General features: G+C 40.4%; 1 protein-coding gene across 3 annotated transcripts in view; it reads right to left on the reverse strand.

The window, feature by feature from the left end:
* The window catches only part of F5 (coagulation factor V), an 86,719-nt gene extending 72,281 nt beyond the window's left edge, over positions 1-14,438 (reverse strand). Inside the window, exons 1-3 of one of the 3 annotated variants that reach the window (XM_060033702.1) lie at positions 14,106-14,431; positions 10,125-10,216; positions 1,768-1,890 (exon numbers count right to left, since the gene is read on the reverse strand). In XM_060033702.1, the coding sequence (XP_059889685.1) occupies positions 1,768-1,890; positions 10,125-10,216; positions 14,106-14,263 (373 nt within the window). In that variant the 5' untranslated portion in view covers positions 14,264-14,431. Of the gene's footprint in view, positions 1-1,767; positions 1,891-10,124; positions 10,217-14,105 lie in introns of all 3 variants that reach the window. The other 2 variants (XM_060033717.1, XM_060033711.1) reach the window with 2 other exon arrangements.
* Positions 14,439-15,941: the final 1,503 nt, after the last annotated feature.

Consider the following 15,941-nt stretch of genomic DNA (forward strand, 5'->3'; position numbering starts at 1 on the left):
TCATCTGGAATCCTTATAAGTAGGTGATTCTTCACTATGTCACTATGCCATTGCATGCTACCTCACCCAGAGTCTTGCCAAAGTGCCTTTTTAAGATGCCTGAAATTACAGTTAATGCTTCATTGTTTTTCCTCAAGCCAAATATTGAGTGATAGTACTAATAGTCCTGGGGAGGTTAGTTCATTGACTTATTATCAGTCATTTATATGTTGTCAGAATGAGTTTGATAACAATTTACATAGGAAACAATAAATATAAAAGTCACTTCCTAATCCCTATATTGTCAAATAAATATTAAATTATTTGAGCATATTTTAAAATTTTTAATTGAGATATAATTGACATATAACATTAGAATTTGAACACATTTTGATTGAAGAATTACCTTTACCATCATAGCTAATATTTATCAAGTGCTTATTATATGTCACGCATTGTTCTAATATTTCATGACAACAAACCTATATGAGGTAAGTGTAATTACTATCCCCATTTTATAGATGAGAAAGATGAGGCACAGAGAGGTTAAGTAACTTTTCAAAAGTCACACAGCTAATAAGTGTCTCAGCCAGGATTTGCACCAGGCATCTAGTTCCAGAACCTACATTGTAAACCACTCTCCTACCCAGTTCCTCTCTTCAAAGGTATAATGGCTGGAACACATGGGAAAAAGAAGATTTGTGAATCATGAAGGGTTAAAATTTATTTTAAATGTTATTATACCAATATCTATTACAATATGGATAATTTTCTTATATCAGTTCCTAGCAGAACTCTGCTCTGCTTAATGTGGTCTGAACATCAACATAATGGAAATAATCAGAACAATATCAACATGGGTACTTACCATCCTGTGGCTTTTATCACCACCATCTTCATGATCTTCACCATCATTGTTATCATCATCATCATTATCATTATTTATTGAGGGCTTACCAGGTTCCAGGCACCATGTTTAGTTTGTTACCTTAAGTGATCTCATTTGATCCTCAAAGTAATCTTGTGAAGGGTTAAAATTATAATCGTTCTCATTTTATAGATGAGAAAACTGAGGCTCAGAGGGGCTAAGGTCATAGAACCAGAAATTGTAAAGCTGGAATTTGAATTTAAGTCTGCCTTCAAAGCTTATGTTCTTAAGTACTTCACTATGTCCAAAATTTTAATACTACTTCTACTACCACCGTCACCACCAAATATCACTTATTAAGTGCCATCTATGTGCCAGGCTAGTCCTATGTTGCCATTTCGAGCTATGTCTCATGAGCCAAATCCAGTCAGCTGCCTGTTTTTGTAAATAAAGTTTTATTGGGACACAGCCGTGTGCATCCATTTACATATCGTCTATGGCTGTTTTTGTACTAAAGAGTAGAGTTGAGTAGTTGCAACAGAGATTCCATAGCTCACAAAGCCCAAAATATTTACTGGCTCTTCACAGAAAAGTATGTAGACCCCTGCCTTAACCCCTCTTGCAATATATGTATTATTATTCTCATTTTGCAGAGGAACATATTGGAGTTCATAAAGATTAGGTAACTTGCCCATCCAACTATTAAAAAACAAGAACCTACCAAAAAACTGAGGTCCAGATGACCCCAGAACTTTTTCATTTTCCTATCTGAAATCTACGAAGGCAGCAACTTTTATAATTACCAGTTGCAGGAAAGGAGATTTCTCTAACTTGGTCAACAATATGGTTTAAAATGTTTGACACAGGTGGTAAAGAGTTGTAAGTTTTCCCTTGTCAGAGGGATGTTAAATTCCTCTTACCTTCTGAGAATTTACTGTACTTAATTCCTTGAGGATGGATGCTTAGGGGCTTGTCTGCCTTATTCTTAAAGTGAACTTTCATGATGTCTCCAACTTCAGCATATAAAGTAGGCCCGAGAAGTCCTATGAAAACAAGGATTTAAAATATGTCTGTGTTCAGGATTACCAAGACAGAGCTGCTAAGCAAGAAAAACATGCAGAAAACCCCACGGGTGATTGCCGTCATTCCTCTCAGTCCTGAGGTTGACCTGTTTATCTTCAATCTAGAAGGCTTTGCCAGCTCATTAACTCTATATTACATGCAGGCAGATAAGGATAGGAAGGTAGAAACACTTGGCTTGGGCCCAAAGCTAGTTAAGAGAGTAGAAGAAATAGTTCTGACCATGTCCACCCCATTCTGATCCACTGTCATTCCTGGGGAGACTACCATCTTGGGTCAAGAAAGATGTTCATTTTCATTTATACAGGGTAATGTAAGAAGGGTGACTGGCTACTTTAGATCTCTCTGAAGGGGAGACCTCAGAGACCTAAATGAAGTCAGGGAGCAGATCAGACTGTTCTCTGGTCCTGAGGCAAATTCAAAGTCCCTGAGGCAGGAGCTTGATGTATCCAAAGAACAGTCAGACAAACAGTGTGGCCAGAGTGAGAAAAGTTGGGGGTGGAGAGGGCAGATCACCCTCTATGGGCCATGGTAAGGACTCTGGATTTTCTTCTAAGTGAAATGGGAAATCACTGGAGCTTTGTGCAACAGAGAGACATGGTCTGATATGTTTTAAAAGTTCAATCTACTGGGCATATGCCCAGGGAAAAACATAATTCAAATAGACACATGCACCCCAATGTTCATTGCAGCACTATTTGCAAGAGCCAGGACATGGAAACAACCTAAATGTCCATTGACAGATGAATGGATAAAGAGGATGTGGTACATATATACAATGGAATATTACTCAGCCCTAAAAAGGAACGAAATTGGGTCATTTGTAGAGACATGGATGGACCTAGAGACTGTCATACAGAGTAAGGCAGAAAGAGAAAAACAAATATCATATATTAATGCATATATGTGGAATCTAGTAAAACGGTACCGATGAACCAGTTGGCAGGGCAGAAATAGAGACACAAATGTAGAGAACAAACGTGTGGACACCAAGGGGGGAAAGTGTGTGTGTGTGTGTGTGTGTGTGTGTGATGAATTGGGAGATTGACATATATACACTGATATGTATAAAATAGATAACTAATAAGAACCTGCTGTATAAATAAATAATTTTTAAAAGTTCATCCTAGCTGCTGTGTACAAAATATTCTGTGTAGTGACAAGAGAGGAAGCAGAACAGGTGGTGTAAACGAGAGACAACAGTGTATTGGGCCAGCATGTGTAGCAATGAGGTGGGGAGAAGAGGTTGGATTCTGGACATTTCAACAGTAGAGCCAGCAAATTTGCTGAGGAGTTGGATGTGGCACTTGAGAGAGAGAAGTCAAGGATGACACCAAGGTTTTTGATCTGAGCAACTGGATAAATAATGTTATCAGTTACTTTGATGGGGACACAGCGGGTTGAGCAGGTTAGGGTGCAGAAATCAAGAGTGAGGTTTCACTTACTACATCCCAGGCACTGTGCTAGGCTCTGGGGCCACATGGGTAAATAAGGCACCGTCCCTGTCCTTAAGGAGATCACAAGCTCGTTCAGAGATAGACATTCGGTAGGAGCTACTGCTGAGATACGGGCCAAGTGCTACGGGAGCAGAGAGGATGAAGGACCAGTTCTGTCTGCAGAGTTAAGGGAAGAGTTGATATTTGAGTAAGGTTTTTGAAGAATCATATATTAGAATTTCCCAAAGTGTAGTCCTCGGATGCTCTGCATCAGAATCAGTGAGGGTCTAACTAAAAGGCAGACTCCCAAGTAAATACTATCTCAGCCTCAATGAACCTGAGTCTCTAGAGGTGGGGTTTGGGAACCTGCATTTTAGATGTGTACCCCTGAGTAATTCTGATGTCCTCCAAAGCTTGAGAACCTGTCACCAAAAGCTCTCTTCCGGACAATTGACTGTTCTCACTTCCAAGCCATCCATAAGCTCTCATGGGGTTGGTTTCTGCCCATTAGGAATCACAGGAACAGGAAAGGGAAGTTACAGTAGTCATGGAGTTCAACTGGCATTTGTTTGCAGTGGCGATCATTATAAACGTCCCTCTTGATATATTTGAGCACTCTAAGTCCTTACATTAAACCTCCCAATACATCTTTAAGGTAGATAGTAAGATCTTTATTTTATAGATGAGGAAACTGAGGCTCAGAGAATTTAAATATCTTGCCCAATATTATACAGCTAATTAGAGGCAGAGCCATGATTTAAACTTAAATCTGTGTGATTCTAGATACTGAGCTTTTAGCCACCTCTTGGTATTGCAGCCCCCCACCTTGTAGTTATTCATTCATTCAACAAATATTGAGTGCTCACTTTATCCTAGGTGTTAGAATTGCAATGGTGAGTAAAATAGATGTACCCCCTGCCTTCATAGAGCTTAGAAAATAGAAGGAAAGACAGATTTTAACAAATGATCACACAAATATTGAATTACAAACTGTGGTTCATATTATGAAAGAAAAGTACAGGATTCTCTTAAGAGCATTTGACAGAAGCATCTAGTCTAATCTTAGAAGCAGGGAGGTAATCAGGGTTGGGAAATGCTTCCCTGAGGAAGTGATGCATTAACTGAAGTCCAAAGGCAAAGAGGCAAAGGGATAGACAAGGGCATTCCAGGGAGTGGGTTTAGCATGTGCGAAGGCCCTGAGGTGCCAGAAAACTTGGCCTATTCAGAGAACTGACAGCCACGGGAAGGTAGAGCTTAGTAGATAAGAGAGATAGGCAGAAAGTGAAGCCAAAGGCATGATCAGAGGTCCAGTCACATAGGGCCTTGTAGGCCTCTTAGACTTTTGCGTTTTAACCTAAGAGTATCTGGAAGCAGGGATGTGACATGAACCACATATTGGTTTTTAAACCTCTGATCTGGGGAGAAACCAGAGTGAATGTTGAGAGAATAGATGGAAGGCTCCAGGAGAGAGATGTTGGTGACTTGGCTTAGTTTAAGGTTAGGGCAATGGAGATAATAAGGAGAGAACGTATTAGAGAGCTATTTAGGAAATCAAGTTGTCAGGACTTGATGGGTTGAACATGGAGTGGAGGATGAGGGAGATCAAGTTGGCATGGATGGCTGGTGACGTTCTGGCTTGGAAGGCTGGGTGGATGAGGGTGCCATTCTCTGAAACGGAGGATGTTGTGGGAGGGTTTTGTTTGGTGGGTGTGGCAGGCAGGATAATGGCCTCCCAGAGATGTCCCTGACTTAATCCCTGGGACCCATGGATATGCTACCTTATATGGCAAAATGGATTCTGTGGGTGTGATTAAGTTAAAGATGTTGAGACGGGGAGAGTTTCCTGGATTATCCAGGTGGACCCAATGTAATCATAAAATCTCTCATAAAAGGGATGCAGGAGTGTCTGAGTTAGCAATTGGAAGATGCTGCCTGCTGGCTTTGAAGACGGAGGAAGGGGCCATGAGCCCATGAGTGCAGGTGGCTTCTAGTAACTGGAAAAGGCAAGGAAACGATTCTCCCCTAGAGCCTCTAGAAGGAATAGAGCTCTACGAACACCTTGATTTTAACCCAGTGAAACTCATTTTGGACTTCTGGCCTCAAGAGCGCTAAGATAATACATTTGTGTTGTTTTATGCCCCTAAGTTTGTGGTAACGTGTTACAGCAATAGAACACTAATTTCCTATTAGCATTGATAAAATGTGATCTCTGAGATAGAGGTCCTATCTTTCCCCAACTCCTATCTTTCCACCCACTTATTCCTTTCACTGAACTCCAGTCCTAGAGTTTATATTGACCTTCTGCCTGAAGCTTTTTGTTTGTGTGTTCTTATGTTAGTTCTGCACAGGACCATGGAGGCCACATAGTTTAATCCTCATTATAGAGATGGTTACAAAGCCTGGGAAGTGGGTGCGGAGAGTGACTGGGTGGCATTGCTGGGTGTAGAACTCAGTTCTCTGGACTCTTGAACCAAAGCTTTCTTAAGCACCTTCTGCAGGGCGGGTCAGATCCCCCACTTTCCTGGAACAGTCCCAAAGTCCACACCATTTTTGACTCCTGGCCACATCTGACTCCACTGGCTGACCCCTCTCTTCTGGCTGCCACCCTCAGTCCTAGCTCCCAGCAGAAGTCCCCACTGGCTACTCCCACCACCCAGAATGCCCCTGAGCCCAATCAGATGCTGACTGCTGTCACGTTGTCCACTGCATTTTGTTGCCGTGGTTGCCTTGCTTGGTCGATTTGTTTGTTGGCATCACATGGCTGCAAATGCCAGATGCCCAGAATAAGTCTTCTAAGTGATTTCACCTCTTACTGCAATGAGTTCTTTGCAATATTTATTTAGCCTCCCTATCTGCTTCTTCAGAATTAAAGCAAAACAAAGGGATGTTCTTATAAATACAAACCAAATACCTTCATGCATGTAGGCAAACACATGGCTGAATGTTGTTTGAGCTGCTGTTTAGTTCCTCCATTAGCCAGATGGCCTAAGACCTTTTCCACCCTCTCCTCAGTGCCCAAAGCCAAATTGGGGGAAGGAGTAGCCTGTCTTGAGATCCCAGGAAGTTAGCACAGCATGTACCCAATTTCTTGCAGTTTTGGCGTTGGAAAGGACTACAGGAGGCCAGCTAATGCAATCCCCTGCTCTCAGGTGAATAATGTGTTGCAGAATACAGGGCAGCCCATTGTTGCTGTTAATATAAAACCCCTTTGGGGACAAACATTTCATAATCTTCCTGGAAAATACACAGAGACTCAAAACTAGCCATTTTAGAGCCCAAGACAGGATTTCTGAAAATGAGCCTGGCCCCTCCACCTGTCCACATGTCCACAAACCTCACTGGACAGGTGCCTCATCAGACCTCCAGTCCTGTAGCCTTAGCCCCACCTGTAATTACAATAACTTCTGGGCTCATGCTGCAGAAATGGGGCACATGGCTAGAATCATACCCACCAGATGGGTGGAGCAGGAAATAAGCAAAAGGTACAAAGAACACAGAACTAGGCAATAGAATGGGGAAGGCCACATAGTCAGTGGCAGTGTTCACACCAGATCTTATTAAAAATCTGAGACTTTTCCTTTACATCAGGTTTGCCTCCTAGTATCAATTATTATAGGGTTACAGAGCTGAATAAGACACCACCCCTGTGCTCCAAGGTTCATAATGAAGCAACTTTGGGAGTTCAGGAAGAGGTTGCATGAAAATGAATGTTAAAATGCCTCAGAGTTCACATAAAACAAATATGTTATGAGATACACTGGGGTTGACAAAGGCAATATTTTAAGTGTACCAGGCTTAAACATAAATCAACTATCAAGGTTTACTTCTAACTTATGAGGTTGAATCAGGAAATCACTACAAAATTAATCAGCTCCAAGGATTTTGGTCACAGTCTTCTCCTCTTCAAAAATGAGCACAGGGAACTCTACCTAATAAACTGTGGTACCCTAAATGGGAGGCAAGTCCAAAAGGGAGGGGCTATCTGTATGTGTATGGCTGATTCATTTAGTTGTGCAGTGGAGGCTAACGCAACATTGTAAAGCAACCATACTCCAATAAGAATTAATTTTAAAAAATGATTGATGCCTCGGTATCACCTAAAACGGCAGTCCCCAACCATTTTGGCACCAGGGACCGGTTTTGTGGAAGACAGTTTTTCCACGGACCAGGGCAGGGGATGGTTTGGGGATGATTCAAGCGCATTACATTTATTGTGCACTTTATTTCTATTATTATTACACTGTAATATATACTGAAATAATTATACAACTCACCATAATGCAGAATCAGTGGGAGCCCTGAGCTTGTTTTCCTGCAACTAGATGGTCCCATCTGGGGGTGTTGGGAGACAGTGACACCTGAAGTGTGCTGCTTATGTCCGGTCTACTTCGTAAGATGCAGCGTAATTGTACTTGCCACTCGCTGATAGGGTTTTGATATGAGTCTGCAGGAAATTGATTTATTATGGTCTCTGGGCTGTCAGACCTCTCTGCTAATGATAATCGGTATTTGCAGCCACTCCCCAGCGCTAGCATCATCGCCTCAGCTCCACCTCAGATCATCAGGCATTAGAGTCTCATAAGCAGCGCGCAACCTAGATCCCTCGCTGCGCAGTTCACAGTAGGGTTCGCGCTCCTGTGAGAATCTAATGATCTGACAGGAGGCGGAACTCAGGCGGTAATGTGAGCAATGGGGAGCGGCTGTAAATACAGATGAAACTTCTCTGGCTCCCTGCTCACCTCTTGCTGTGCAGCCCGGTTCCTAACAGGCCACAGACTGGTACCAGTCTGTGGCCTGGGGGTTGGGGACACCTGACCTAAAAGGCAGTCTGCAGGCTGGCACTGGTCCTTCTATCCCTTACTGCACTCAGCACAATGGCCGGCACAGCACATTCAAATTCAGTGAACTTGGCAAAAGTCACAAAAAGGAGAGCTCTGAATCTCTGCCCAATTCCTCTTTTCCCAGGCCTAATGAATATGTTTCCCAGCTCGTCTTCCCTTTACCCACTCACAACTTAATTTAATTAAATAGTTCTTAAATATCTACTGGACATACTAAGCTTGAAGCTGGATCTATAAAAATGAATAGACTACAGAGTCTGTAGAGGACAGGAGATCCTTTAATTTCCTGACCAAAATGACAAACTTAATTTTATTAGTAATCTTATTAATAAAAGCTTACTCACCTGGTCCCTTGCCAGGCTCCCCACCCAGCCCCCCATGAAGGTTAGTATCTCTTCCACCTCAGGCTGATCCAACCCAGCTTTGAATCACATCACTTCCTGTTTCTTCTGAGTCTGGCTCCATCAGTTATTCTCCCTCAGATGTTTTTATCCTCTCCTTTTCTATTGGATTCTTCCCTTGAGCACTTAGATATTTTAAGTCACTGTCCTTTTTGAAATAAAACTCTTAAAATATCCTTAAACCCCTCATTCCCTCCCAGAACTACCCTATTTCTCCTCCCATTTGGAGCCAAGTTTCAGGAAAGAGTTATCTATGTAAGTTCCTCCTACTTACATTTCCTCACCTTCCATTCACTTCCATTCCATCTCCATTAGCAGGGGAAGTGGCACCAGGGAAACAAGGTAAAGAGAGAGTTTCAAGAAGGGGGAGCATTACATGTCTTAGTAATATCAAGTGGGAAAATAACTGGAAAGAAACCATTGGTCTGGCATCTAAGAGGTCATGGGGCCCCTTTTAGGAGAGTAATTTGATATGATAGAGAATGAAATGTACCAATCACACAGGAAATTGGTAGTGAAGGAAAGGGGAGAAAAGGCAGACAGAGTCAAGGGGAGACTTTTTTTTGAGACCGGATTTTAATTTGAACATAAGTTGTGTTCTGTTTTATTGTTGAGGATTTTTGACGGAAGGGAAGTCTCCATTTAAGGAAAGATTGAAGATAAAGGGAGATCTGAGGAGGAGGCAGAACAAGATGGAATGAATAAAAGAGATAGAAGGACGAGTCTGGGGAAGATGACAGGTCTTCACCTGGTTGGGGGGAAGGATGAGTTGAATTACTGACTAGGGGACCTAACTGGAGGAAGTTCTCTCTTAACGGCCTTTATCAGTTCTGTGACCTATGTTACCATATTTACCATATTTACGATCCCAGAAACCCATTCAGCCTACTTTCCTTAATTAAAAAAGAGGTGAGAAAAAAAAGAGATTTTTTCCTCTAAAAATTATAGCTGTTATATACATCACACTAAATAAAACAGAAGAGATGGGAAAGATAGATGCAAAAGAATCAGCCATATACAGTTCCTTTAAATGAGTCTTGGGACCCAGCAAATCATCATTTGCTAAGGCTCATCTGTGCTCATTAAACTAGACCATAAGCTCCAGGAAGGCAGGTGATGTGTCTCTCTTGTCCAGCGTGGCATCCATAGTGCCTAGTTCAATTGAGCACCCACAGCAGGTGTTCAATAATCGTTTGTTAGATGAGTGAATACAAATTCAAACACTTAGAAGTTTAGTTTAGTTTTTTTTTAATCACAGTCAAAAACAGCTGGCTTCATGGGCATGAGACCCATGAAATTGCACAGGGCCCCATGCTCAGAGGGGACCCTAGTCTGGCTTAATGCTTTGCTTTTCTCAATTCTCAGTACTATGAATAAGAGCTCTACCAATTACCTAGCCAAAATAACAGAAACACACATTTCTGTAAAAGATCACTAAGTGAATATTTTAGATATATATGAATATCAAATTATCCATAGAGCTTTATCTTTAAAATTGAAAAATATATTTCAGGCTTACCTGAAGTTGTGGATCGTGGTTTTTCTTTCTGAAAATATGCTTCATACTCTCTGTAGACAGTTTTCTTAAAGGAGGTTGCAGAAGTATTCGAACTGGAAATAAAATAAATTTGAAAGGCTTACCTGACATCTACTTCGCACATTACAACAAAATATATCTCTCATGTCCTCAGACTTTTACTAGAAATAACAGTATTTTTAACTGCAGTTCAGAAGCCCAAGGTCTTATAAATATGAACAGTAAGCAAAGTTAATAAAATAATTATTGGTGTCTTCAAGAATATTCTGTTGTGATAACCATTCTTTCACAAATTTAGTCTGCCCTAACCAATCCTGTTACTCAGAATCAATTTTCTAAAATAGAACCCAAGATGATAGTGTGAACCCAAACTTTAGGCTTAGATTTTAAATGATTAAAGACATGACCAAATCCTTTATGAATAAATATGTGAGCTGTTTTTCAACTCATCAATCAAATACAGTCTTATGTGACTGGGGAACATTGTAAAGAACAATTGATTTGGTGGACTCTGTTTCTCGCTGAGAAGTTGAAGATAGCTAATGGAGTCAAGACCCTGAGATTCATATAGGAAACAAACAAATGAAAAAACTAAGTCTCAGAAAGTTTAAGTAACTTGCCCAAGGAGAATCAGTTGATAATGGCAAAGCCAGGATTCAAAAACCATTGTACAGTCATCCCTGGGTATCTGTGGGAGGTTGGTTCAGGATGACCCTGGAGCCAAAATCTGTAGATGTTCAAGTCCCTTATATAAAACAGACTAGTACAGTTATCCCCCTGTATCTGTGGGTTCCATATCCACAGGTACCAAGGGATGACTGTTTTCATGGTTAAAAATTCAGAGAGAGGGCAGCAGGGAGAGTACTGGGATACTTTCCCATCTTTTTCTTCAGTGTCTCTAAAGATGGGCACATGATTCCTATCCTTGTCTTAAACTCAAAGATGAAGGAAAGATAATTAGGGGAAATTTCTTACCAATGTCTAAACCAGTTGCCCATATTGGCTTTGTTATGCTTCCTAATCCAGAGAGTGGCCCCACTATAATTAGGGCGTAACAGAGAGGGATACTAATCACATTTGCCATGATGTCTATGTAGCACAAAAGCTAAGAGAACTGGTTGTAGATTCAGAGTGTCTGGGTTTGAATCCTGTGTCTACCCCTTGTTAACTATATAACCTTGAAAAGTTTATTTAATCAATTTGTGCCTCTGTTTCTATCATTGTGAGCTGGGACTAATAGTAAAATCTCCCTCACAGAACTGTTACAAGTTTTAAATAAGTTAATACCTACAAAAGGTTTAGAGCTGGCACATTGTAAATATTCAATGCGTGTTAGCTAGTAGTATTTTAAAAATATAATGAAAATTGGATTTGAGCTTTTAGGTTTTCCCGGAGAGCAGAAAAATCTGTAATTATAGTCATTCTCATAATTTTAAAATGTAAGATACAAGAACTGTGTTAATATTTGGAAACAGGATTAAAGGAGGCATGAGTAAGTATTTTTGGAATGGCTAGCTATTGAAGGTGGTGGGTTCTCAGTCACTGGAAGCATTCAAGTAGAAACTAGACAACTATTTGCTAGGGGTATTGGTGCTTTGGGTGTGGGGAAAAGTAAGAAGTTAAAACATGAAAGTTGAAAATGAATTAAACAACCTCATAGAGTTTTTAGAGCCCAAGAACCCTAGGATTCTGTATGTTAGTTTGTGTCCCTAATGTGAAGGTCCATTTTTATTTATCTGTGGTGGTAATTTTGTGTGTTTAGTTTTATGTACAGTTGAAACGTAGCTCCCGTCCCTAACCTTAGATCTTTAAATACAGGAGTATAGGTGACAGTAAAAAATCTTTACTAAGAAAAATTAGTCTTTTATGTGGAGTAATTTTAATAGAGGTGTGTTTCCTAATATGTTTCCCTGTGTATATTATGTGTGCATACTGAGGTATATTTATTTTAATTTGAACAATTGAATTGCTATTGGAAAATAATTTGTCTGAAAGTTAAAGATGACATGAATTCAAACAATATGCATGATGAATTTTCCATTTATGAGGACTATTTAAGGATGATTTATTCATAATAAAATCATATAAAGCTAGAACACGAGAAAAAATACATATGTATTTTTTTCAATATCTGTTACTATATACATGTGATTGAACATGTTTCCTTAAGGAAATTTTCAAAACCATTCACTTCAGCCCCAGAGCAAGAATGAAAGATATATTTCACCTCTAAAAGGCACTGTCCTGCCAATATTACATGAAATAAGGAAAGATCTTTGCTTTGTGCTAAAATACACTTTAGCAAAGGATGGAGTTGTCTATGTTGATTTCTTTCTAGTGAGTATCATTAGCTCTAGATGTAGGACAATTTAGAACAAGTTCTTAGTTTAAGCAGCCAGATACAAGGTTAGACTTTTCACATAAAAGTACTAGAAAGAAATGACATGATTTGAGGTTCAAAAATATGGACAGTTGGTCTGGATTATCACTGTATGGTTTTGACTCAGTAATTGATACCAGAGGAACACCTCTTCCCAGAATTCTGGAAGCTCAGCCACAGAGAGGATAGGATGACCAATCATGGCTTCCTATGTGAATTCACCATATGAATCAGGATTTTGCCCTATGTGATTCTGCCTCCAAAATTCTGCTTGTTATTCTTGTTGTTAATTACAGAAGAAAGAACAAACTCCAAAGCATAAGCACAGTGTGACACAGGAAAGCCAGCAACCAAGTTAGTGTTCTACCCAAGAGCAGGACAATTAATGTTGGAAAGACTGCTACTTCCTTTGGGGTTTCAGTCAGCAGCAGTTCTCTAAGGGTGTGGGTGTGACCTAGATTATCACCTTGAAATACAATATTTTAAATGTATTTAAATGTACAATATTTAAATAAGAAGGCCCTCCATTTTTGTACAAAAAAAAAAGGGGGACTTCTTATTATTACAAGACCAAGATGCAATGCCCTCCAAAATAACCCAATTACAAAGAAAAGGTTTTGAAAGGGTAATGTTATACACTAAAAGGCTTAAAACATTACAATATCTTCTTGGCAGATTGCTTTGGTTTCGAAACTGTAAAAGAGGAACACATCGTTCACAATTGCTTAAACTGTGATGTTAAGTTACAAAAAAACTTAAGTCACACTAAGAGGTTTACCATGAAAAGAAATAAAAACATAACGAACTGGAAATATTGAGTAGAACCTATGATTTGTTTAATTTCTGTGAAGTCTTATTTTTAACCTTTCAATTAGGAAAAATAGTTTGCAACTCAAATAGAGTTTTATTATTTAACCCCCCTCTAAGTCACATATGCCTTTTAATAGTGACTCTATCAAAATAGCCAGAGTAGACCACATCCCAGGGAGTGATTAAGAATGGGAGAAAAATGAAGAGTCACACGAAGCAGAAAAAAGGTACAAGAACAACAATGTTGCATTTTTATGAACTGATGATGTTTTGAAAGTCATTTATAAGAAAACAACAAAATTATACAGTTGTTATCGAATAACCTGCTTATAATAAAGTATACAGTGTAAACCTTTAGTTTTAGAAGATGAAGTTATGTGGACATGGAATAAATAATATGTAACTAGAAGTTTAATAAAATACTAGACTTCTAAAAATCTGGAACAGGAGTGAAGAGGTAGGTACCTGGTGCTTTTGAATCAATCAATATATTAAATCAACTATCAATCATACTAACAAAACTGTATTAACAGCAAACTTGAAACAGCATCTAGCCAAACACTATTGTCTATATCCTCAGAATGATAAACTTGTATTACTGGAGGCAAAATGGGCATCCACCAAGCTTATTTTATTCATTATGCTATTCTATTAATTGTATTTACCTACCTGAAGTAAAAAAAAAAAAGCAGTGCAATTGCAAAGGGAATGCTCTCTAAAAGAAATAGATTGTCCTCCCTGGAAAAGCCCACCGGTCGCCATGCCTGCCTTACCTAAGGTATGTGGACTCGGGGCGATAGTTCCAACTGATGCTCTGAGCAGCCACGTAGAACTGCCTTAGCCGCGCTGCTTCAGCCCCTAGGCTCCCCCAGCCTGCCCAGCTGGAGCCCAGGACCACGAGGACCCAGAGGCAAGGGCAAGCTGGGAACATGGTTCCTTTCCTGCCTCTGCCTCAGCCGATTGCGCCCGGCTTGGCCGGGCTTGGCCGCTGTCGGGACTGCAGTGAGCGCCGCGCGGCTGCGGGTGGCAGTGTCCTCCTCCTGTACAGCTCCCCCAGGCGTCGCGGCAGCTGCAGCCCACGCTGTCCCCACCTCCTGGGGCCTTTCCAGGCTGGGGTTGACTAGGTCACTGCTCCAGATGACAGGAGGTATTAGGGAGAGCAACCAGGTTAGTGACTGTTTTACTACCAGTGGAGAAAGGGCAGCAATCAGCGGCTCTAGCAGGCAGGACAGTGCTCAGGGATTCATGAGACGGGGCAACACTGTCCCCGCCCCCCCAGCTTCCATCTGCTGACCCCACGGCTCAGTAGCCCCTCATCAGACCCCGCCGCCATAAACACTGCCTGGGGCAGAGTTCACACTTACCAGGAGCTCTGCAATTCCCAGGGCAGTGGGACCCAAATCCCTTCACCACACTGCTCTCCTTCTGATCTGAGGAAGAGGGCCCTATGCCCTGTTACTGGGCACAGAAATATTGTATTTTCAGGTGGTGAAGAAGCAAGGGGATGGTCACGTGAATGGGGCCTGCTGGCCTGGCCCATTTTACTGACTTCTACCCATGCACAGTTCTGTCTTTTAAAAAATATATATGTATATTGAAATATAGTTGATTCAATGTTGTGTTAGTTTCAGGTATACAGCAAAGTGATTCATATATATGAATATATATATATATGAATATATATATATATATATACAAATTATTTTTAGATTATTTTCCACTATAGGTTATTATAAAATATTGAGTAGAGTTCCCTGTGCTATACAGTAGGTCCTTGCTGTTTACCTATTTTATATATAGTAGTATGTATATTTTAATCCCAAACTCCTAATTTATTGCTCCCCCCTTTCCCCTTTAGTAACCATAAGTTTGTTTTCTACGTCTGTGAGTCTATTTCTGTTTTGTAAGTAAGTTCCTTTGTATCATTTTTTTAGATTCCACATATAAGCGATATATGATATTTGTCTTTCTCTGTTGCACAGTTCTGTCTTGATAAGGGCCTGTGGCCACCTAAGGCAGTGACAGAGGAGAGGGCTTAAAGAGCTTCACTGAGAGAATCAGACCAGATTTCAATCCCACTTACTAGCTGTGTTCTCTTGGATACATTACACAACCTCTCTGGAGCTCAATTCTGACACCTGCAAAACAGGGATGATAATAATAGTTTTTTCCAATAGGGTGGTTGGCAGGATAAAATAACACTGTGAAGTATATAATTCCTAGCAATTGGAAAGCACACAGCACGTGTTGATTACTATGATTATATTTTTCCTGCCTCCAGGGCCCTTTGTGTATCTCGGAGGATCTTGCTATTTCACGTGGCCTTAAGATATGATTTTGCTATTTATAGAGAATCTGAAAATTATCTTGTCTGAAGCATCATTATAACTTATCCCAGGTCCCCTGAATCTACATGCCTCCAAGCTTCTATGATTTGTCTCAACAGATTCAATAAATTGTAATGTAGCACCTCACATGAGATCTCTATGATGTCTTCAGTCTCCTCAACATAAGGTCTCTGTCTTTGCTTCTTGGCCGATATTATTTGATCAACTCAGACTGTCCACTCTCTAAAGTCCAATCAGAATTCTATCTCCTTGATTCTGGGC

Source organism: Delphinus delphis, chromosome 1 (genome assembly GCF_949987515.2).
Source record: "Delphinus delphis chromosome 1, mDelDel1.2, whole genome shotgun sequence".
NCBI lineage: Eukaryota > Metazoa > Chordata > Mammalia > Artiodactyla > Delphinidae > Delphinus > Delphinus delphis.